Here is a 23,362-nt window from a genome sequence, read left to right on the forward strand (position 1 = left end):
TCCATATAATAACTCCATTGAGCCCTATTGCAGACTCCATGATGCTGGCTTTTCACTTTGCTAGCGCCTGGACTGGGAGCCTTAGTTTCTCCTCTTCATTAGCGAGTTGCACTGCTCTGATTTTCCATATCTAATTACGAGACATTTTAGTGTAGTTCAAGTTAGGGGTTTAATATGTGAAACATGGGCTGTTCAAAACCCGAGTTTCCCTCTTCAGGGGCTGTTTCCAGAATAAGAGCTATGTTGTTCTGGCACCCCTGTCTTCTCCGTCAGGCCTCGCCAGGATTTATGTACCTCTGTTTCCTTCCACTGTCACCTTTGTTCTTCTCAGCTTCGTGTCACCTACTGTTCAACCCATTCACCTCTCAGCCTGGCATTGTCATCAGCTCTTGGATTTGGAAAGAGGGGAGCAATCCAGGATATTTGGCACACAAAAGCGAAAGGGGAAACTCCAGGACAACATAACAGTTTTCTTTGCGTGCTACCTGATAAAATTGTTTACTACTTGACTTGAAGAACTCAGCATTTCTGATGTCAAGAGTTTATTATGTTTAGGAAAAAGGGAGAGAAGGCTGGAATCGAGGGATGTGGGAAATTAAATAGGAGCTTGAAACCTGTCGCTTATTGCTCATTTCCATCTGTTTGCATGCTCCTGCAACCAGATTTATACTCTTAGTGCTCGAGAGTTAGTATTTGCTCCTGCTGTTAGATCTGTTTGAATCTTGTTACTTTTTCTTTTTTCTTTTCTTTTCTTTTTTCTTTTCTTTTCAACAATCCCTTTTTGGAAAAAAATACACAGGGCACCCAGTACTACAGCTGGATTTCAGCACAGCTAAGGGAGTTTTGCGGGCTGTTTTTGGAGCCTGCAGGTTAAAGCGGTGGCACTTTTCCAATGGAAATCCTTGTGGCGGGAATACCCCTTGGGAAGGAAGGGAGGCAAGGGAGTGAGGCAGACTTGTTGCTGGCAGACCGACTTTCCTTCCTAAAGTTTGTGTGTCCTGAAGCGGAGGACGATGACGGCGGGAGCTGACGCTGAGACCAAGCGTGGCGTCACGCGAGGCCATCCCTTACGCCTAGCTCCCCTGGCCCCTTGCGTGATCCCCGATGGGGTAGTTAAGGGATCCCAGAGGGAAGCCAAGCGAAGGGCGCGGGAGGGAGCCGCGGGGGGCGGGGCGCGACGCCGTCAACGGTCGCCAACGGTCGCCAACGGTTGCCAACGGTCGCCAAGACGAGGACGGGCAGCGCTATGGCCGGGTGGGGGGGGAGGCGCGGAGAGGGCTGCGAGGCAGGAGGGCGGGCGAGGAGGAGGAGGAGAAGGAGAAGGAGGAGGAGGAGGAGGAGGGACGTGGCCGGGGAGGAGGAGGAGGAGGAGGAGGCGGCGCGGAGAGCCGTGGCGCTCCGCGGAGGGCAGCGGCGCCGCCGCGCCGCTCATGTCCGCGCTGCGCTCGGGCCCGTCTCGCTCGGGTGTTCCCGTCCTCCGCGGTCTTTGTTTTATTTCATTATTTTATATATAATATATATTTTTTAATTTTGGAGGGGGGGAAGTGTGAAAATTAACTAAAAAGAAAGAGAGAGAGAAAAAAAATGAGCCAAAATGTCTGAGAAAATGTCCAGCTTTCTGTATATCGGGGACATCGTGTCCCTGTACGCGGAGGGCTCGGTCAACGGATTCATCAGCACCTTGGGGTAAGGACCGGACCGGACCGGACCGGACCGGACCGGGTCGGAGCGGAGCTCGGGGAACGGGGCCGGGGCGGCCACCCGGGCAGCACAGGAAGCGGCAGCGGCCGCGGCGGGGGAGAGCGAAGTAGGAAGTGATTCGAAAGACAGGGGAGGGAAAATAATAGTGAATAGGATAAAAAATAAATTAAAAGTTGCCTGGTGCGGGGGGAGCGGGGTCCGCGCGGCCCGAGAGCAGCGCGGAGCGGGGCCGCCCGTGGCGGCGGCGGCTCCGTCCCTGTCCCCGGCGCTGCCCGGGTGCGCGGAGGTGCTGGCTGCTTCGAACCGCAGCTGCCGAGTTTGTGCATTTATCTCTATATTCTAATGCTATTTTTGTTTTAGCGTATGTTTGAGATTTTTTTGTCAGAGAAAAAAAGAGAAAACTTCACTGTCTCACTCGTCAACGTACATCCCTTTTAATTCTCAAGCCTTATCTGTGATTGTCAAGGATTAGATATATTTAATTTCACACGGAAGGGTGTGCCTTTTTTTTTTTCTTTTTCCTCCTTTCTATGAGCTCTTAATTGATTTATTTTCCTTCTTTGCAGAATGGAAAGATGGAGCTTAACTGTGGCTACTACACTGAGCTACTTTTGCATACGTGAGGGTTTTTTTTTTAACCTCAGGCACTTGAAATCACCTTTCAGGAATCCCCAGCTGCAGCCCATAGGGAATGCCAGGAGGGGTATATGCACTGACATCTTTCTTAAAGCTGTCCCCGTAGTGTGGTGGTAGTGACATTTCCCAAGGGTGCAGTGGTCGCTTCTGATGGATGGTAGCGAGAGCGCTGCAGTAGTTTCTGGGATTTTGTGACCTGTCCAAAGCAAGCATGTCCCTAAGCGTGTGTGTCGCTGGAAACCTCTCCCAGGCCACATGAATCCTAGTGCTTCAGTTGACAGAGCCGCTTAGGCTCTAGCTGAGCATCAGTGTGGTTTGTCACTGAAATGTGAGCCCTACTGTGAGAATAAAAGTCTAGCAGGTATATTCTTTGCTAAAGCTGTGTTTTGACCCTCTGCTAACTAACATTTCTATTGCTTGGATGCTGCTCTTGTGCATCATGTTAGGCTGGCTGTGTCCTGAGGACCCTTCCATGGGTGGAAGGATGAAGTAAGGAGAGTGCTAAACTTTAACAGTGAGTGTCCTCTCGAGTGTCTGCGTCACTTTGAGTGGTAGACACGGGAAAAAGCTGCTGTGCAAGGTCTCTCATTTTTTTAATATTTTATTATTACTTCCTATGCTTGTTGTTCTCTCATTTTGTATGTTTACAAGCATATTTCCGTGGCCTGTTCCTCTATTTGTAAACTCTGTGCCTTTTCTATTTGTGACTCTTGTGTTTTGTCTAACATCTCCTTTTGTTCTGCTGACGCCTGTCATTTAAAATCCTATCTGAAAACCTGTTTTCTGCAACTCTGCAACTGTTAGCTGTTGGGTGTTGTTTCTTGTTCTTGCAACTCATGTGCTTCTTCTGTGTTGGCATTGTCAGTTATTGAGTTGCTTGGTTTTGTTTTTGTGTTCTGTCATCTGGCAATCTGGGGAAAGCTTAATTTGCCATGCCTTATAAGTACCTTTCTGGAAGGTGCCTTCCAGAGGGCACCTGCTTGCATGCAGTTCTGGACGTCTGTGCTGCGACTGTGACATGTGTGCCGTGTCGTGGCTCTGTGTTGCTTGGCACGTGTCACTGGTCCAATGTCACAGTATGTCCCCCTTCCATCCATGGGCCTCTGTTGGTGCTTCCTTCCTCAGGAGGAGCCTCTCTGGCTCCCTCCTTTTTATTCTGTGTTGAAGAGCGCAGAATTGTTGTACTCTGTGTGCTGAAGAAGGCACTACCTGGCTTCAGATGAGACTTTTATGTCTCCTCCTCAGCAGCAGGACGGGAGTTCAGGAGCGGTAACGTAGCTCGGTTAGCTCTTCAGGACACCTTTTTTGTGCCCAGCTCCCAGGCATGGCAGAGGCAGAAGGCTGCAGCTGAGAAGCTGAAGGCCTTGAAGGAAGTGTGAAGTCACCAGGGGAAAACTCCCATGTCTGCTCAGTGGCAGTGCTGACCTCTCTGCTAGTGGCACAAGAGTTTGGACAGAAAGTTGTGCTGCTGGGTCATGTTATCTGTGCCAATCATAGTGATTGCTGCTGTGGGGCAGTATGCTCAGAGGAGATGCTTGTCCCGCTGAGCATTCGGTGTGTGACGCTTCACGAACTCTGTCTCCTGCCTCCATGCAGATCCCCTCTTCAGAGCAAGTGGCATCCTGTCTTCCAGAGATGCCTCTTGTTTCTGAGGAACAAGTGCAGTAAGTGCTGGAATGATGGCTCACTTGCTTGATTTGGCTGATGCAGCTCTTTGTTCTGTTCCTTTTTCCTCTGTTGCTCAGAGTGCTGTTCTGGTAGGTGCCCGGAGAGGATAATAAATTGTCCTGTCACTCCTGAGTTTGCTACTAAGTCCATCAGATAGTCTAGTGCAGTCTAACGCAAGAACTTTGAATGAAGCTCGAGTCTAGTGACTCTGAAGCAGGGAGAGAGTTGTGTTTATTTTAAGCTGTCAAAGGCTAATTGTTTCTTAAACAAAACACGAGTGAGGCCATGCTATAAATAAGATCAAAAAGAAATGTGCAGCACTCTCCAAGTGGGGAGGTCCATCGTGTAAGCAGAACTAACTCCTAAAAGAGTCGGATGAGCTTAACAAATTGGTTTTGAGGAGGAAATCTCTAGGCAAAGCTTGGGGTTTGCGTGTATTGAATATTTTTGCTTACTTGCTAAGGCAGCAATTTTCACATTCTCAGTTTCCCCGGGAATCTTAAAAGCAGGAGGAAGTTGAGCTATTGTGGTCAAGTGTAGGATCTACTTAGTACCTGCCAGCAGGAGAGTGTGGAAATCTTCTTGGTGTGCAGTACCGAGTGGCATAGAGAACTTCAGGAGATGGGGGGTCCAGACTGAGCTTTTCTTCTGAATGGATGGTCCATATCTGTACTCCTGTCCCACATCCAGGGGGCATGCACAGAGATTGTGCTGGAGGCAGTAGCACCTCTCCACACCTCCCTCTACCCAAAATGCTCAAGGTTTGCTGGAGCAGAGGGATTCTGACAGTGGGGACCCTGAGGTTGAGGCACATCTGCGAGGTGGAAGGAACCTGCCTTCCTGTCCTCCTCTGAGAACTATTTTTATATTTAGTCTAAGCAGATGTGGGATGAGAAGCACACTCAGCTCTGCTTTCAGATTTGATCCCTGTTGGTGAGAAGAGGAAACTGAGCCTCTCTTCCGCATTGAGGGTTAGCATGCGAGCTGCTGCAGGGAGGCAGGGGTGCGCAGGCCAGCACTGCTCATTCTTCCCCTTGTATCCATAGGCTAAAAGAGAGCACAAGTACTTGGCGCTTGAAAGAAAGGGCATAAGCACTCGCCTTGTCGAGGGTGTTCCCGGCTCTGGCTCCCAAAGGCCAATGAGTAATTTTAAAGGAGACAGTTTGGGATTTAGCATTTTTATTGCCTACTGCAGGTTTCCAGGAATCTGCCATGCAGAGCTGAGGCAAACCCGACTCCGCAGTCTGCCTGGATTTGGATTCTGCTGAGGTGCTGATGATGTGTATCACATTTTTTTTTTCTGATCCCAAGGGTTTGACAACTTTATTTTGTTTTCATTTTTCATATTAATAAGTGTTCTCTTTTTTTGAATATGTAAACTAATAGTCTTGCAGCTTAGTAGAGATGTTTGGGAAAAGGAATTTCCACCCATGGATAATTTTCTGCATTTTCAAAATATGTTTTGTTCTAGATTATTAAACTATGTTGCCCTCACAAAGATTTTTCAGAGTTCACTTCGTTTGAACTTTGTTTGTATTCTATTTGATATTTGCATTTTTGCTTTGGATTCAATACATGTCTTATAATAAAGAATAAAACCATTATTTTATGTTAACACAGCAATAGAGTACTTTTTTTGAGCAAAATTATAATTTAAATGAAAAACAAAATATATATTTTTTTCCCTTTTTGAATTCTCAGTGTCAATGCAGTTTGAGGCTTTACACTACACAGGTAACGTGGCAGCACCAGGCAAGAAATCCCAGTATTGTACTATCTATCGGAACCATGAGAGCACTTTTCCTGATATTTTGGCCGTAAGCATTGGCAATGAATTAGAGCTGCTGTTAACCACTTGTTGGTGCAATGAGGGAAAAAAAATTACTTGGTGGGGATGTGGGGAAAAAAACTTTCACTAATTGCTAGCATCAGCTGTTGGAAAGTTTGACACTGGAGCTGTTAGTCACCCTCAGCGGCTGCATTCCTGTCTCACCTCCATCAACGTGCCGCTGTGCCATAGTAGCCACAGACCTCATGGAACAAAGTTAATGGAGCATGCGGCAGGAGGGGCATGGTGGGTACTGTGTGACTGTGGGCGCTGAGGGTGCCGACACTTATTCCTATGGAGCAGCAAAAACGTCTTGTAGAATATTCATACCCATTGCCTTGAGTTTAATGCTGGTTTGTCTTGTACAACTTAAGTTTGTGGGAGTGCTTGCCATGGCTTTCTGCCTAGGGGAGCTTCAGGTTAGACATTAGGAAGAATTTCTACATGGAAAGAGTAGTCAAGCTTTGGAATAGGCTGCCCAGGGAAGTGGTGGAGTCACCGTCCCTGGCAGTGTTGAAGAAATGTGTAGATGAGGCACTTAGGGACATGGTTTAGCAGGCAGGGTGGTGATGAGTTTACGGTTGGACTCGATGATCTTGAAGATCCAACCATAATGATTCCATGATTCTATGATTTGAAGCGAGTTGGCCAGTTTTGCTCAGGCTCCCTATCTGTGCTGCTGCTCATTGGTTGTCTTTATGAGCTTGGACCTCACACACAGACTGAGTCAGTCTTGATGAAGACACAAGACTGAGTTGCCAGCGTTCATGGAATGGTGTAAATCAAAACGTGCAAAGACTGTGCAAGGTGAAACCTGCCTTCTTGGTGGTGTAAGCAAGGGTACTGAGAAAAAAGATGTAGTGACTGCTAATGCTTACAGTATACCAGTGTAGTATTTTCATCAGTGCCTTCTCTTCTTTACCCTTCTTTTATACTGCCTGAAAACATGAGCTATGGTTAAGGAATAGCGTATACGTCATTTAATTAATAGCAAACTTATCTTTCTTTTGTCTGATGACAAAATGCAATTTTCCAGGAAAGAATGAAAAGTCTGAAGAAAGAGAGCTGCCCTTTCCCTGCGTAGGTTAAAATTGCCCTTAATTTGATTCTGGTACATGCAGAAGCAGAGAAGGAAGATGAACTTCAGCTCTGCTGTGGGAAAAAAATACTTGTGTGTTTCATTACCTAAGTCCTTTATCTTCCTGCCTGACAGTGCCAGTGACATTTGCTGGTTTGGTTGTGTGTTTCTGAAGATTTTTTTTTCTGCTATGGAGGCTCAGTGTTTTCAGAAATGTGTTCTCTGTATAGTCTTCGAAATGCGAAGCCACAGATCCAAATTCTGCGACTGCTTTGAATTTGTACTCATGTAACTGTGGGCAGAATTTCACCCATATGTGAATAGCTTTCTGAAGCATAAATGCTATTATATGCCTTATTGGATACCTTCATTGATCCTGCAATAAATGCCACATAAGCAAAGATGTAGGCATTTAAATATGTCTGTATCTTGCAGGCCTCAAAATTCAATGCATATATCAAAGCCTATATCCTCTATAATTACTCATTCCTATTAGCAGTTAGCCATTGCTCCCATTTGCTGGTCATAATGAGCGTGTTTTGATGCTCGTCTCAAATATTCCAGTGGTGGTGCCATCGTTAGATAAGGAACGCAACAGAGCTTTCCATGAGGCATCTTTGTGGGAATGCAGCAAGTAATGAGCCCCAGAGGTGGGGGTTTCGTTTCAGAAAATTTACTTGCACACTGAATACAGGTTGAGCATGGAGGGATATAGGATTAGACTTGCAATATTGCAGTTAATATTGCACTGAAACTGTGCACTGAAATAATCTCTTTGGTTCAAAGAATGCATTATCAAAGAAAGAAGACAGAAAATTGGGGCTAGCCAAAGACCCAATTGATGTGATATAAAAGTGAATTTGCATCTAAGTGATGGAAATAGGAGCAGACTTGACTTTTGAATTAAGACAAGTAGTAAGGCAATTGTAACTTCAGTAATTCTCCATTGAGTTATGGATAATGTGGGAAGCAGCGAGGAAAGAGAGTGGAGACTGTTTAATGTGCGTGACTTTCAGTCATATGTAACTTCTTTTTACATAATGAGGGATTGACAGAACAGTCTTTACTCTGTCCAGTTCTCTGACTCATTTTGAATCAAGGTTGCCCTAAATTTTCAAAAAGTGCCATGGAAAAAAAATCAAATCAAGCTTTGATTTCTGTAGCTTGGAACACTCCAGTATAAGCTGCGTGTGAGCCTCTGGTTAGTGACAATGCTGCACTTCACTGAACCTTGAGGTGCTCAAAACCCATTACCCTTTGCTGTTAACTGTGCAAATTGCTCTTGCTTGACTAAAGTGTCAGACTGTTGTGAAATAGCACCAAGCTGTCTCCTCTGCCTGAGTGTCTAATGCTAGTGGAAGTCTGCTTTTTGCTTGCTTGTTAAAGGCTTGTTACTTTTCCTGTGAAAGAAAAATGTTCAAGTGACATTCAGGTGTAAGCTGAATATGCTTACATAGGGATGCTTTCAGAAAAAAATGAAGCAGAACGGATAATAGTAATTCAGCATGCTACTTTTTTCTTGGTTTGTGCTACATTTTTATCACTTATTCAGAGAGGAATATTTTAATATATTAAGGTAATAAATAAAAATTCTTATGACTGATTCTTTGAGACCTTTGTTTATGGTTTTTATAAATTGGATTCCATCTCATTATTGAAATAAGTGGTTCTGCTCATGCATACGTGTCTAGACACTTCTTGTCACAGATCCTGTTTTGAGCCATTTATGATGATGTGAAACCTTGACTCCTTGGGCTGGCGGCAGGGGCCTGAGACTGGACGTGCTTGTGTAGGGAGGTTCAGAGAAAATGATTTGAACATTTCTAAGCACAGAATAGGCAAAAGTACATTGGCTACCTGCGTTTATGTGTGTGTGTTTCGAACACCTCGCAGCAGCGTGTTGAGACACTTCAAAAGTTGCAGCACAGTCTTGAAACCCACTTCTCCAGCATAAAGGGGTTTGCATTCTCTGCCCCAGTTTTAACAGCTGTGAGTTGATGAAAATTCCCATTTAGAGCCCTGTCGCTGTATAGGCTTTGCTCGAAACTGTGTTTTGTCATCTCGGTGCCTGCCTTCTGCCAGAGTGGTGAATATTACCTGGTAGAGGCAACTTCTCTTCCGCGCTGGCGCTTGGCACGGTGAGCCCCAAGGCTGACAGTGGGAAATGCATAATGGTTTCCAGGGTTTCCAGCTTCCCTTGTTGGGGGGCACAGAAACACTCTGTTTGCCCTGCTGCTTCGTTGCGTTTCCTGTCTCTGGGGGAAAAAGAAAAGAACTTTTGCTACCTGAGTTCGCTTGAAATATGAAGACAGCTTAAAACTAAAACAAGAGGTGACATTGTAGGAAAGTACTGTGTGATGTCTGTGCAAGGGCTGCTGGGCTGTCTTGTGGCTTGTCTGAGACCCAGGCCCCTTCTGGAGCTCCCGGAGTGATGGTTTTGTACCCAGGCTCACCTCATGATTTAACATGACTTGTATATAGGCATAGACTTCTGTGGGCATATTTTACAAATTGCATAACTGATAAGAGACCAGTAGGATGCTAGACTGCAGAAAAGAAAACATGGTCTCCCCTCTGCTCTCAGTGCCCCCCTTCTGGCCCTTGGGTAAGGATGAGAAGGTAGGAGCAGAGGGCTGTGTTGAGCGTGAGGTAGCAGAGAAGTCAGAAGAGCAAGAAGGATCCAAGAGCTGGTCTGTCTGTGCATGCAGAGAGATGTTTGGCATCAGTGAGAAGATGTCTGGCATTAGTGAGAGCTGATGGACATAGTCTGAGAGGCAGCATGTACTGGAAGGGAAGTGGGACTGAACAGGAACAGAAGAGCATGGGCATTGCTGAGATCTCTGCAGTCCCCTGCTCTCAGAAAATAGCTACGAAGGTGACTGACAAATTGTCTGTCTTTTTCAAATGACTGCACATGGAGGAAGGCGGCGTGTGGTATTGCAAGTGGTGGAGACCTGTGCTATGTGCCTGGAGAGCCAACATGGTGATGAGGCTAGTATGATCCCAAGCAGTGCAATATTTGATTTATTCCGTTTTGTTGTGGGTTTTGGTGTTTAGGAAAATATATTGCCTTCCCTAAGAAAAGAGCTGAAGTACAAAATTCCTCAGAAAGCAAGAATCAATGTTTTTTAAGGTTGCCTATGCTACCTTGCTCAATTCTATGTAATAGCGTGATCCAGTTTCTATGGATGCCGTCCCATATTATCCTTTGTGCTATTTCACTAATTTGCTATGCACATATGATGTCCAGTGCTTCTGTAACAGCTTAGTAGTGAAATACTAATGAAATAATGAAATATGCTACTCCTGTATAATTTTGATAGGTTCATATGACGTGTCCCTTAGGTTGAGCACTACCACATGACAAAAGGCTCATGTGGTTGGAATTTATGTGAAAATATTTGGCAAAAGAAGACTAGAAGAACATGTCCAAGCGTGGTTGGTATTGTCTGACAATTTAAATTGAGCTTATTGCTGCTCTGCCCTATACAAAGAACACATATCAAAACAGTAATCAACTTCTTGTTCTTTGACCTCTGCAGATAAAAATCTATCATCTCATTTAAAAAACAAAACAAAACAAAAACAATCCCCTCTGAAATGCGAGTGTTCTATTTGCATCACAAAATATAGAAACTTGTTATGATATAAAGCTTGGGCTTCTTATCTTGATTTTCTTTTAGAGGCTTGTTTGAGTTTCAAACAGTGTTTTCTCCCTCCCACTCTGCATTAGACAAATGCGAGTTAATGAATGTTCCAGGGGGAGCCCTGCCCGTGTAGTTGCAGGAAAGGAAAACAACTGCTTAAACTCACAGTTTAAGCCCAACTTTTTTCAGCTTGCATGCCCCCTGGCATATATAGATATATATATCACACATACACATATATATATATATTTTGCCCTGTGTGGATGTGTCTAGTTTATTGTTTGAAGCACTGAGCTAGGCTAAGTGAGGCTCCCTGGCACTTTGCTGCCTCCGTAGTGTGGCTTTGATGTGGGGGTTTTGCCAGGCCCCTGCGTGTATCTGCTTCCAGATGCCTATGAAAATTTGTATAATTGTACAATGGAGTATTGTGATCTGGAACATTTTACTAGGCAGCCATAGAGGGCAGTTATATTGAATGTGACCACCACAGTTTTGTCCTAAGCCTTGTAAGACATGACATTCATTATTCAGAGTCTCCCAGGGTTTTCTGAATTTTGGATATCTGCAGCTTCCATTTAAGAAAAACTTGCTGTCCCCTATGGGCATGGAGAAAAGCTTGGGACCAGAAATGATCACAAATGGAAAATATCCCGAGTTTGTTTGTAAACTTGTTCTACTAACTACATCACAACATCAGGGTTTGGCGGCCCAAAAATGATATATGAGTGTAGAAGTAGTGCTTTTAGCATGACCTTTTTAGTTGCACTCAAATTTCTGAGGCTCTCTCTAATTATTCCAGGTGACTAATAGAGTGCTTTGGTAAAATAGTCTTGGTTACCTTCTGAAGGTAATTAATATTTTTTTCTTGTATTAAGTAAAGAAGAGGAAAATAGAATTGGTGTATTGGCAGGAAAACCAAGTATCAGTTTTGGAAAAAAACTTAGGAGCAGATCTTTCTACAGATAGGAAAAGTGAAAAATGTGGAAATGCATCAATAAGCATTCCTCTTCATTAAAAACAAACTATGCTGAGTGGGAAAGTTTAACTGCCTATTAGTAGTGTTAACTTTGACATCTTGGGCAATTTCCGACTTAGGTTATATGCTACCAATATAGCTTCTACTGTAGTTTTAGCTGGTTGAGGCATCCCTGTTCTGCTACTCTCACTCTTAAGCATATCTGACCTGAGTGAATTTTTCATTTTAACTCTTGAAGAGCCTCCGAGTTAAAATTTCTGCTTTCCTGGCCAGACCTTCAGAATTAGTAATAGATAAATCAGGATTTGCTTGTGAAATTGATTTGGCAACTGGCTTTTTAAAGAGGGCCTTACACACTGGACACACTGGAGAGCTGTGAGGTTTGGGTTAGAGGCCTGTTCAGTTTTTGTTAGTAGTGACTTCTTTTTCAAAAACAAAACAAGGTGAGGACCTGGCAGGCAAAAAGTTTCATCTGCATTAACTTTTGTAGTTGAGCAGGTTTTTCTGCCAGGGAATGCCAATTGCTTTATATTCTTTTTTCTCTTTTCTCTCTTTTTTTTTTCCAGTGTAATAGCTAGGATGTAGTAAATCCATTACATGTAAAGTTATGAGACCTCATTTGTTGCCATATTGCACATTAGACTAATGCTGTCAAACTCCTGAGTCTGTGGGGCATTCTCATTAGTTCATTAAAGTTTCTAAGTCTCAAACGTGTTTTAAAGTACATATCTAAAAATGCAAAATAAGCTTTATCGTTACAAGAGAAAAATGTGCGCTGAGAAGAGTTCTACCTCGCTGACATTGTCATGCTCATATGTTGGGTGGAACCTCATTAAAACTGTAAAGTGTAATTACTGTTCTTCATTTATAATGGAGGTAAGTGATAAAATCCTCCTCCTTTCTGGAACAAGATAGCTTAAGTCAGCCCCTAAAGCACATATACTTGGTAAAGCCTAAATAAAAGCTGAACCGTGTGACCCAGGAAGCTTCTTATAAAGAAATTCAGCATTGACGGGAAACATGTATAGGCACCAAAGAAACTGCAGAGAGACAAACAGTGTAGAATAAAAACACAATCATAGGCAGAGAAAACCAGCTACTTAGGCTCTAGAAAAATAAAAATGAAAGAGTGTTTTTGAGCACTGTTCTCTTTGAAAAGTAATCAAAGAAGCTCCTGTTGCTTGATTTCTCCTGTGTTCAGGAAAACAGGAATTTCTAAATTCTTTCAGAGTAAATGGTAATGAGCATGGTCAGAAAAATACCTGGCACTCTCACAGATTTTTCCTTACAGTGGAAATGACCTTTAGGTCTCCAGAACTGACATAATCACATGCTAGTAAATGATAACCTGGTATCATGAATTGGATCCAGCTTCCAAGGTAGAAATTTGTGAGCAAGTAAGAGCTGGTTGCTCAGCAGAAGGAATAAAAAGGAATAGCTGGGGAGGTTTCCTAGTGAACACTTTGAGTGATGACTTTTCAGATGAAACTGCAGCCTTTCATGGGGTAGAAGTTGAAATCTGTCTGAGCAAATCTGGGAGATGAGTTGGCAACCCACCTACTCTTGAACAGCAGTGCGGGTCAGTGGGATGGTTAAATATATGATTACTGTGGTCCTGGTCTTGTTTTCTGCAAAGTAAAGATGAAACAAGCTTTAGATACTTTGTGTCTGAGCCTCAGCAAAGACGGGCAGAACATAGGAGTGATCTTTCTGATCACTTCTGATTACTGTAGTCATCGGTTATCTCTGTGTGGAAACATGGGTAGAAGAACATAAAGGGGACTTGAGAAGGTGGTGAAAAGTGGCAAAAATTTTGGACTGCCTGAAGAGAACTCTTGTTGTTGCTTGAAACTTGACAGATTCTCCTCATTATTTATCTGAGGAAAAAGTATCAGCACAGACTATGCAGAGGCATTTTAAGGGCAACTTGCCCTGTGGTTGTAGGAATTAATAGGGCTGTGCTTTCAGAGTCATTCGCAGGTCTGGGAGCAGCGCGGTGACCTTGATGCCTAATCCAGAGGATCTCTTTGGAGGCTAGCTGCAGTCGTTGCCTTAGGCAGGAGATCAAAGGGCTTTTTATTCCAAGGAATGGCTCTGCTCAATAAGTGATTACTGTATCTTCCTTCCAATAGCTGGCAGAGATGCAACAACTCCTGGATCACTCGCTTGGAGAATGAGTTTGGGGTTTCAGAGCAGCTAAAAGTTTTCCAGGGAGAGGATTTGGGAAATTATTGGGTCTTGAAATTTTCTCAAAGTATAGTGTTCCCTGGGAAAGACAAGATAAAAGTTTTCTGGTCACATTGGGCAGGCTTGGAGTTCAGAAGTGAGATAGATTATGGGAGGTGGCAGAAATTGATTCTCAGTACTGGTATTGTCTGGTTGTATTAGTTCAGAAATTGTATCAGGGCTTTGAAACTGCTGGATTAGAGGGGCTGCAAAAGCCATAGGTGATTTGAAATAAAGAATAATTTGGTGAAGAGTAAGCAGGATGTGGAAAATGGTGCAGGAAATGTGATGCTTGCACTATAGATAAGACTGAGAGAGCCCCCGTGCAGCAGTATCTGTGGGGGCATCAGGGGAGTGTGTTGCTGAAGTGCTTAGGTTTTCAGCCGGAGAAGAACTGCTAAAGACTGTTGATGCAGTCAAGATTTATTTTATAAACTGGCCTGAAGCTTGCAAATTTAGGTACCAAAGGGTGCTGGAAATGGCAGGGACTTTGCTGAATGTTTTTTAGAAATTTAGAATCTAGGATAATCTACTTAAATTTGAAATGCAAGGAGTTTCAGTAAGTAGACCGTAGGCTAATATAAAACATGCACTATCTCAGCGTGCCCACGGGCTGATGGGCATGGCAGAAAGGTAATTATGGACCTATCTTCAAGTGGCTTATTTTGTAGAATCAAGAAAATGAAGGCAATATATTCCATTCTTTTTGAGGGCTTATTTAGAATGGTAGTGGTTGAGAGAATTAAATTATATTCCAGAAGTTACTTTGTTTAAAAATAAAGAAAATCTTCCTACAATAAATCATTTTTGGAGCGATTTGGGTTGTGCAAAATAGTGAACACAAGAATGGAAAAATTAATTGGTGTCTGGTTGGAAATGCAAATATCTTTTGGATATATCCGTCCAGGAAAGCATACGGAGGCCAGGGATTGACTGCCTGCAAGTGAGACATCATGAACTGTGAGGAATTCGGTCCTGGTTGCATATTGTGCTTCACTTTTGTGTGTAGTTGAGATGCAGTGTGTATTAATGCTTATCTTGCACATGGACTAGAACGCCCAGGGTCATGTTCAGAGGAAAGAAGAAAAGTTTCCAGAAAGCTGGAATGAAAGACAAACGTTTTTTGGCAAATGCTGTTCATTGATTCTCCAAGTTTAGTGAGGGTTGTACAAGAGCTAGGGGCATTTTGTCTCTTTGGCAAATGAGGATGGACAGTACCTCGGCCCCTCTTCTCTCCAGCCATGTTAATCCTGCAAGAGCACTGAAGCTATCGTAATCCAAGATTTGCCTGCATCATGAAATGTTTTAAAGTACTTTATTATCTTTATCTTATCCTTATATCTTAAAGTACCTGGAGTGGTCTCTGCTCCTCGTCCATGAGCTCTTGGTGGGTGATGTTACCTGTGGAGGGAGCTTTGGAAATTGTGCTTTGTGGCTGTGCTTTGCTCAAGAACAGGATGTTACTGTGGGGTGGGAATTGGAGGGATCAGATCTGAGTGCTTGTTTTCTAACATTTGGGCAGAGGTGATGACTATTTCTATCAATAAACAGGCACGCTATTTTCTCCTGGCTTTGCCAGTCGGAGGCAACATGGATCAACTGTTTAGTAAGCTGTACCTTGAATATCTTCTAGGAACTCTGGAGTTTCTCCCTGTAAAACGAGATAAATGGGGCAGATTATTCAAGAGTGAGGAAGGTTTTTCTATGCATTCAGTAAAGTGTCCTGGTGGCTCTTTATGTCTGATCCTTGGGCATGCTCTTGGAACTGTGCAGCCTGAGGTAGCTTTCTGTGGTCCCTCCTGCGCAGCATTTAATCTCCCATGTCAGCTGTGGAAGAACAGGAAGTTCATTTTGTCCCGCTTATTCAGCTCCCGGGCTCTGAAAGAGCAGTTTGTGCTGCTGTTCGGACAGTCTCTCGCACCGCTGACACTGCTCTGGCTTTGTGCCAAGGTGCTGGAAATTTGTGTGGCTGGTGGGAGGCTGTTGAAGGGAAAAATTGGCTACTGGGGGGCCTGCACAAGCGAAACAGGAGATAACAAATGCTCATCTGTTAGCAGTGGGGAATCAGTCTTACTTTGTGCAGCAAATTCTCCTCGAGCAGCTTGGTAAATGGAGGAGTATGAATCTCAGGCTGCAGATGAGCTCCCCTTTCTAAATGACCGAGGTCTTTTCTGTAAAGGCAGAGCTCCCCCAGGAGAGGCAGTGGGAAAAACTGCAATGCGTACTGGCTGGATAGCAGCTCTTCACATCTACAGCCCACCAACAGGCCAATCATCTCCTTTACTTCTTCTTAAATATGTATAGCCGGTTTCCCAGGAACATGAAGTTTAATAGGATGGATCTCTCTGCCTGTCTGTCTCCCTCTCATGACCTCTGAAATGATTGCCAGCATTACCAGCAAATTTGGCAGAGGGCTTGAGTGCTTAAAGGTATTAATTTCATGCAGACTTTATGAAACTGGGGAGTGGATTGAGGAGGAGAAGGATCATATTAGTGCCTGCGGTGAGAGAAATGAGCACATGCAGCTCATGCCACTCATCTTGTTTGGCTAGTCACTGCGTGACTAGTTTGGTGGGCAGCTCCCCTTAGGCAGGTGGGAGGCTTAGGGAGAGCCCAGGTTGTAGCAAGGTGGCCATATAGGATACAACAGGAAGCCAAAATCGCAGTGGGCAGCAGAGGCACTTAAGTATGTGGAGAGCTGTAGCATTGACATGGTTGTTAGCAGAGAGTAGCTGAAAGGGAAGTAAGACTATAATCCCCAGAAAAGCAGGTATTTGTGCTCTCTGGTGGGTCCTCTTCCCATTGGTAATTCGGCTCATCAGAGTCAGTTGTTTTCTGGACATTTCGCATTGCCAGAGGAGGTTGGAGGAGAATCAGCAGCTCGAAGTGTGTGCCACCACTGTGATGATAACATCTGTTCAGGGTTAGTTGCCAGTAAATTAAGCTCAGCTTTGGTGTGTGTGAGTCCTGTGGTGCCTTTTTATGGTTTCAGGATGGCGATTAGATACAAAGTTTTCTGTAAACACAGAACTTTGAATACAAACAAAGTTCTATTTTGGGTGCTCATTTCCTAGAAAAAAAATTAAGCTTGAATGTTAAAAATAAACAAAAACACATTCTAAAACATCTTCAGACTGAGGACTAGGGAAAAAAGCAACAGCAAAGGTTCAAGCTCTTTTCTGACCTCCATAATTGCTAAGACGAAGCTGCAGACCAGCCAGGTGTGCTGGACGCTGCAAGGAGCAGGAACGATTTCTCTGGCTTTGGAAGGTGTCAAAATAGTTAGCAATAGTGCGTGTTTGGTGGGATAAATCCTTGTTTCCACATGCTGCATTTTAAAAAAAATTTATTCATTTAGGTTTAACTGTTATCTTTTATGTCTGAATGGGAACAGGACAGCAATTTATTTCTGGGGTCTTGTTTAGGGCACTATAGCATAAAAAATCATAGGTAAGCTGTGAGAGGTTATCCTGTCTTTGATTTGCTGGACAGTTTTTCAACCCACTAAGGCTTGGATATACATTTACTCTGCAAGTTATTTTTATCATTTGCTACTCCTCATTATTCATCATCAAAGCAGTTTGTGTGAGTGCTTCTTAGCTCTCTCCAAGCAATGCGAGTTCAGACACTTAAACAATTTAGTAGGTGATTTGTGCTCAGGTAGTTGACTGTTGCTTGGAGACAGCCAGACTCTGAAGGGTTGTGAGATGAATGAACTAGCCTGGTGTTTACTTCTGCCCTTTCCTACAATGGGCTCAGCTTAGCCATGCTCTTGAGTGCTGTGATCTCTGGCTGTCTCAGGCTTGTCACTCCAGAAAGTGTCAGGCATCACCTAGTCTGGTGCTGTTGGGCTTCTCTAGGGAGGGTCAGAAGATACTGGAGAATTCTGCTTGTTTGAGTTTGCAGTTGGGAAGCGACCTCGAGATGAGTGTGTGTGTCCTAGCAGGAGGCCAGACCTTGTGCTGCGCTAGCTGAAGCATCTTGATGTGCTCTTAAAAGGAAATGTTAATCAAAATATAGCAGACAGATTGTTTATGTGAGTGTATGGGGTTGTCCCAGACAATGTGTTGCTTTGCGAGATGCAGAAGCAACTGCATAACCCTAAAAAAGCTGTGCTGTACACATAGTTGATTGGCTTTTTGGTTATATAATGAAACCTGTAAAGGTGATAAAGGTGATAAAAAATCTGCTGATTTTTGATGAGTAATATATTCTCATTTTTGATCAGCGCACAGCTGGGTATTATTTTCTATGAGTGTCTGAATGAATGAATAAGGAGTTATAGCTAAGGCAATGAACAAATTTTTAATTTTTGTGTGCCAGGCAATGGGTTAACTTCTTGTGATAATGTGTAGGAGTCCAAACCAGGAGGTTTGTGGAGTGATAAGGAAAAGGTTAGAATAATGTTGCTCTGCAGAATATCGTTGCACAATGTTAGATTGACTTTAGCAGCACTTTTTAAGTGGGGGTTGTGTACACCAAAGAGTTTGTTTAACCTGAAACTCAGTTTGAACTTTGGTATGCCTGTTGTCCAGGGTCTCCTGCAGGGAAACCATCCAGCCTTGCTGCGATGGTTCAGAGCTACGATGGGAACCAGCTTAGGCTCCTGGGCTTGCCTGTAATGGCCTTTAGGCTAACATGAAGGACATGTCATGCACTGAAGTATCCTGACAGGTGTGAAGAGTTTCTCCTGGAAATGACCACTGAAATGTATTCCAGTCTTTTTTTTTTTTTTTTAATTAAAAGTTCTTTAACTTTAGGAAAAAAAAAGAGCCCTAGAGAACTGATATCTCCAGGAAGGGAACCGGGTAGGTTTTTATTGTGTGCTTCCATGGTCCCTATCGCACTTGATCCTGATCTAGAGCTGGTCATGCAAAAAAAATAATGACTGCTTATTGCACTGCACATTGTGTTTCCACCTTGCCTCACTTCCCCTTGGTTGCCTGGTCTTCTGTGGGCCAGGTCCTATTTTTCCTTCCCCGGTCACCGTTAATGCTCCAGGCCGGAGTCGGGCAGCTGCTTGCCCAGCGCTGTGGCAGGTAGCGATGCTGACTGCAGAAGGGGAAATGATTTTTTTTTCCGTGTATACAATGAAAGGAAGCTCTGTAAGAAACTTGAGTGAGGTAGAAAGCTTTCCCAGTACATTACCCTGTAACACTTTTTCATCCTGTTTGCCTGTTCCAAATCCTCTTTGGACTCGTGCGGCTTGCTAATGCTCGGGAAACACTGGGGAGGTTCACGGGCCGCACTTGGCCTCCTGACAGCTCGCGCTGCTGCCAGCCCCGCGGGGCCCAGGGAGCCCTTCCTGGCTGTGCAGGCAGCCCCGCTGATGCCACTGGCTCCTGCCGTGCTTGCGATGGAGGGAAGCATGGTGGAGTGGCTCGGAAGCCGGGATTTATCCAAATCTGAAGGAAGATGGGAAGCTCTCCCTTTGATTCAGGCGGGAGAAGGGAAGCTCGTGCACGGCTTAGCGTGCTGGAGGCGGTTCAGAGCAATGCCAGCTCATTACTGGCATGGCAAATGGAGTAAGAAAAATGGCCAGGAGCTGGGTAAAAAGCAAGGTGGGGGTGGGGGTGGGGGCAGAGGAAATACTTGGAGATGTCTGCAGGGTTTCCTGTTTGTTTCTGAAAATTGTGAGTCAGATCCCGCGCAACCAAAGAAACGTGTTTGAAAAATCATGAGATCTAAAAAAGTAATCACATGTGAATTCTTTCTCTTGATCTGCTGGCTTTTGAGCTTTCAGGACAAGGACATTTTTTTTTCCCCCCACATTTTTCTACAGAGCATTGACAGGAAGGAACATGTGCTCTTCTACCTTTAAATGAAAATTGATATTTTAAAAATACATTAATTTGTCATCAGGAACAAGACAGTTAGGAAAGATCCCAAGTATCAGAAGACAATATTGGAATAAAGTGACAGCTCAGTTCTTCTACAAGTGATTGCCGTTGACTTTAAAGGCTTCTGGAGCAGGAGTTGCTCCTGACTTCCCAGGTGATTTGTCTTTGCTGTATGTATGAAATACATGCTTTGATATAGGAGGGAGCAGGTGGATTGTGTATGGCTGGATTGTGTTGAAGAATGACAGTGCTTTCAATCACTGATCCGGGAGGAGGAACTGTGCTCTGCTTCCTGGAGCTGCCCCAGGTAAAATGCCATCCGCATCTTTAAATCCTGTGGATATTACGGGGCTATGACGATATGCAGGCGCTTTTCCTCTCTTATGGTGTCAGGAGCAACTGCATGAAGAGAGCTGAAGCCTTCTGGCTCAGCCAAAAAGAATGCTGCTAAACTGGAGGACCTTAAAGTAAAAGGCCCAATTCATTTCTCTGTAACAAAGCCGGTTGTTAAGACACACCTTAGTGGGTGATATAACTTTTGGACAACTGACAGCAGAGCTGGGAGTCAATGTTCTTGGGTGTTCAGCAGAGTCACTGCTCCAGCACTGGGGTGGTGAGAAAAATGCCTCCCCGCTCCCCAGCTCAGTGTAATGCCCTCAGCACAAAGAGGGCAGGTGGAAGTGCTAGCTCAACCATACGACCATGTCAAAAAATGTCTATTATATACATACTAATAAATGGGAATGTACTCACGTTCTGCTCTGCTAGGAGGTGATTGCCTGTGCCTATAAGCTGTGTGATTTCCTGGCATGATTTTGGCACGATCCTGCTAATGGTCTCTCCACATCCTGTGCAGGAATAAGGGCTGGAGAGACCCTGGAAACTCTGCTGGTGTAGGCGGCTGCTGCCGCCGGCCTTTTCCATGTCACTTGTTCTCCCTGCCTGGGAATGTCCCTTGGGTGCGTTCATTTGCTATTAGCGGTACAGCCTCAGTGCATTTAAACCAAAGTGGTGCCGAGCTGCACGGTGGCCCTCAGTTTGAGAAAGGTTTTGAAGCCGATTTGCAGGTGGAAGCTGCTTGGCAGGGTATTTTCCCGTTTTAAGAGCCCAGTCAGGAAAGCTTCGTGCAAGCAGCGCAGCAGCGCGCTAGCCCTGTTTCCTCCCTCAGCTGCATGCCTGTAGCCCTGCACGGAAGCTGTTGTGTTGCCATTTCATTTCTGGCTGTTCTTTCTTGACTCGCCCGCTTCCCAACTCCTCTCCCACCTGAAAGGAGTGTTCCCAAGCATTGCCTGCTCACGTTGCTGCTGGGTGCTGGTTCACGTAAGTCTCCCAAGCGAGCAGGTACAGGTTGGGTGCAGGCGTGGCGAAGGGCTCCGAGAACTGCTCCCAGCTACTGGGAGAGCAGCTCTGAAGTAGCTGGAAGAGCTCCCAAAATGATCTGTCCCAGGAGGAAACTGGCTCTGCTTTGCTCAGAAAAAACGAGTAAATAAAGTTGCTGTAATTTCACACCTGGCTCTTGTTTGGAAGGTATTCTTTCATTCTTTAATGCAAAAGAAAGAGGATAGCAAAGAGAATCTCAGAAATTCCTGGCCCAGTCACAAAAATTTGTAAACATTTGTCATTGCAAAATGAAAGTTTTTTAAAAAATAGCCTTTTGTTTAGAAAATTAGAGCACGCGTTGATGTAAGGTGCTCTCTTATCCTTTAATAAGTGTGCATAATTCTCATTACCATCAATGAGAGCTGGCCACATATCAAAGGGTGAGGAGACCTCTTTCAGGGAATTCCTGCAAACCGAGTCGTCGTCCCTGGAGGCAGAAGCAAATGCTGAAACCAGCACTAGGGTTCTGGGAGCTGAATTGCGCATTGGGGGTAGCTTTGTGGTTGTTGCTCGGTTAAACAGAGCTCTCTCATGTGAGAGCAAAGGCAGCCAGCACCGTTCCTAAGAAGCGTTGCCTTCAGAAGAATGTCTTGGCGAAAGTGCTTGCTCCAACTGAAAGCCCAGATTCGTTCTCCGAGTCAGAATGTAGCACGGGAGGCTGCAGCCATGGATGGTTCAAGTCCTTTTGGCCGACTGCGGCAGGATAGTAGTATTACCCTGCACTGAAAATAATCTCTGGGGTAGTTCAACTGAAATTCACTGTGGAAAGAATATTACTAAAAAAAAAAAAAAGAGAGAGAGAGATTCTTAGCTGCTGTCGAATAGCCTTGTTTGACTAACCTTGGTGGAATTGCACATGTTTCTGCTAGCTAAGGACTTGTCACCATTTGATTGCCTCTGAAATCAAGTGGGGCCTTCCTTCATTTGATATTCTGCCAATGAAGTTTGAAATGGGGAGTGTTTTGGTAGCCATACTATGTAAGAGAGGAAAAATATATATATGGGTGTGTGCGTGTGTACACACATATAGCTTGGAAGAAAAAATTACAGATAAATATGTAAGATTCTCTATTGCTGGGTGAAATAAACACCAATGCAAAATGTGTAAAATGTCAATATTCTGATTAAGTGCCTTGCATCCACATTTTACACAACATTGGACATCAGTTGGTTTGTGAGATTATTACTGTTGATTTTAGAAAACAAAGGAAGAACTCAACTTGATTTCCAGGTCCTGGATTCCGCGTTAAGTTTGCAGGATAGATAATTTGTGTGCATGTAAGTGTATATATGTCTGTCAATACATATGACTGTTACAGAAAATGTTGCCATGCATTACTGTGCTGCAGGAGTGTTTGAGACTGACTTGTCTATTTAAACAGCAATATTTTTACAGCATTTCAGCTAAATTATATTTTCTATTTCTCTCATTTTACTTGTGCTTCCTTTTTATATTAGGGGCTGTATTTCCTTTGTTAGTGTGCAGCTCTCAAAGCAGCCCTCTCCAGTGAATGCTCACAGGGATGCGTAGCATTTTTGCAGGTAGCTCTAGACCATGCTGAATAAAGGGCTTGAATTCTGGCGTGAGTCGAGCGTTGAGGCTCTTCTGATGCGATTATTTGATGTCTTCTCTGGTGCCGATGGCCCCTGGCCGAATGGCCACCTCACAGCGAGTCCTGCATGTCAGCCTGGTCCTGGGAGACGAGGGCTATTATTACTGAAATCGCTGTGAAAGGGACTCACTTGTGAGTTACATGCCTAAAACTGACATAACAACGTGGGGCTTGCTTGCTTCTGAAAATTCATGGGTAACCTATGGTGATTATAGTGCCAGTGCTTTTCATATATGTTAATACCTACTTATCCTACTTCCTCTGTGCTGTTTTTTATTTATTTTTTTACATTGGAGGCAAGCAGGGCAGAATTTGCACTTAAGTTAATTTTCTAATTTCCTTCTACTTGTTTAGCTAAGCAGTGTTGTTTCACAAACATACTGCAGGTTTTGCCTTCCGTAGGAGCCAGCTGAGAAAGGATTATGTAAAAGAGCTGCAGAATTTGGATCATACTTAATAACTTTGATAAAGGATGGCTTAGGTGCTCCTACAATAAGTAAATAGAGTATTGGGAGATTATCCTGGGCACGTGTGGCGAGTGGCCACTGCCCTGAAGACATGGCTCTAAAGCCTCTTTTTAATACTCTGTGTAGCCTAATACTTAAAACATCCTGCGACACAGCCTGTGAGCAGATGATGACATATTTGGCTTTTAATTATTACGTGCTCAAAGATCGACAATATTCTAAAAATACATTTGCTTATATGCCCCACTTCTTAAGTGAGGTTTTGAACTGACTGAATTTCCAGTTTTAACCAATTATAGTAA

General features: G+C 44.1%; 1 protein-coding gene across 1 annotated transcript in view; it reads left to right on the forward strand.

The window, feature by feature from the left end:
- Window positions 1–1,561: 1,561 nt before the first annotated feature.
- ITPR2 (inositol 1,4,5-trisphosphate receptor type 2) overlaps window positions 1,562–23,362 on the forward strand; it is a 237,065-nt gene continuing 215,264 nt past the window's right edge. Inside the window, exon 1 of the mRNA XM_088528402.1 lies at window positions 1,562–1,686. Coding sequence (XP_088384528.1) covers window positions 1,595–1,686 — 92 coding nt within the window. The 5' untranslated portion in view covers window positions 1,562–1,594. The remainder of the gene's footprint in view (window positions 1,687–23,362) is intronic.

Source organism: Tinamus guttatus, unplaced genomic scaffold (assembly GCF_059628265.1).
Source record: "Tinamus guttatus ecotype Peru unplaced genomic scaffold, ASM5962826v1 Tinamus_guttatus_pri_ptg000308l, whole genome shotgun sequence".
Lineage (NCBI taxonomy): Eukaryota > Metazoa > Chordata > Aves > Tinamiformes > Tinamidae > Tinamus > Tinamus guttatus.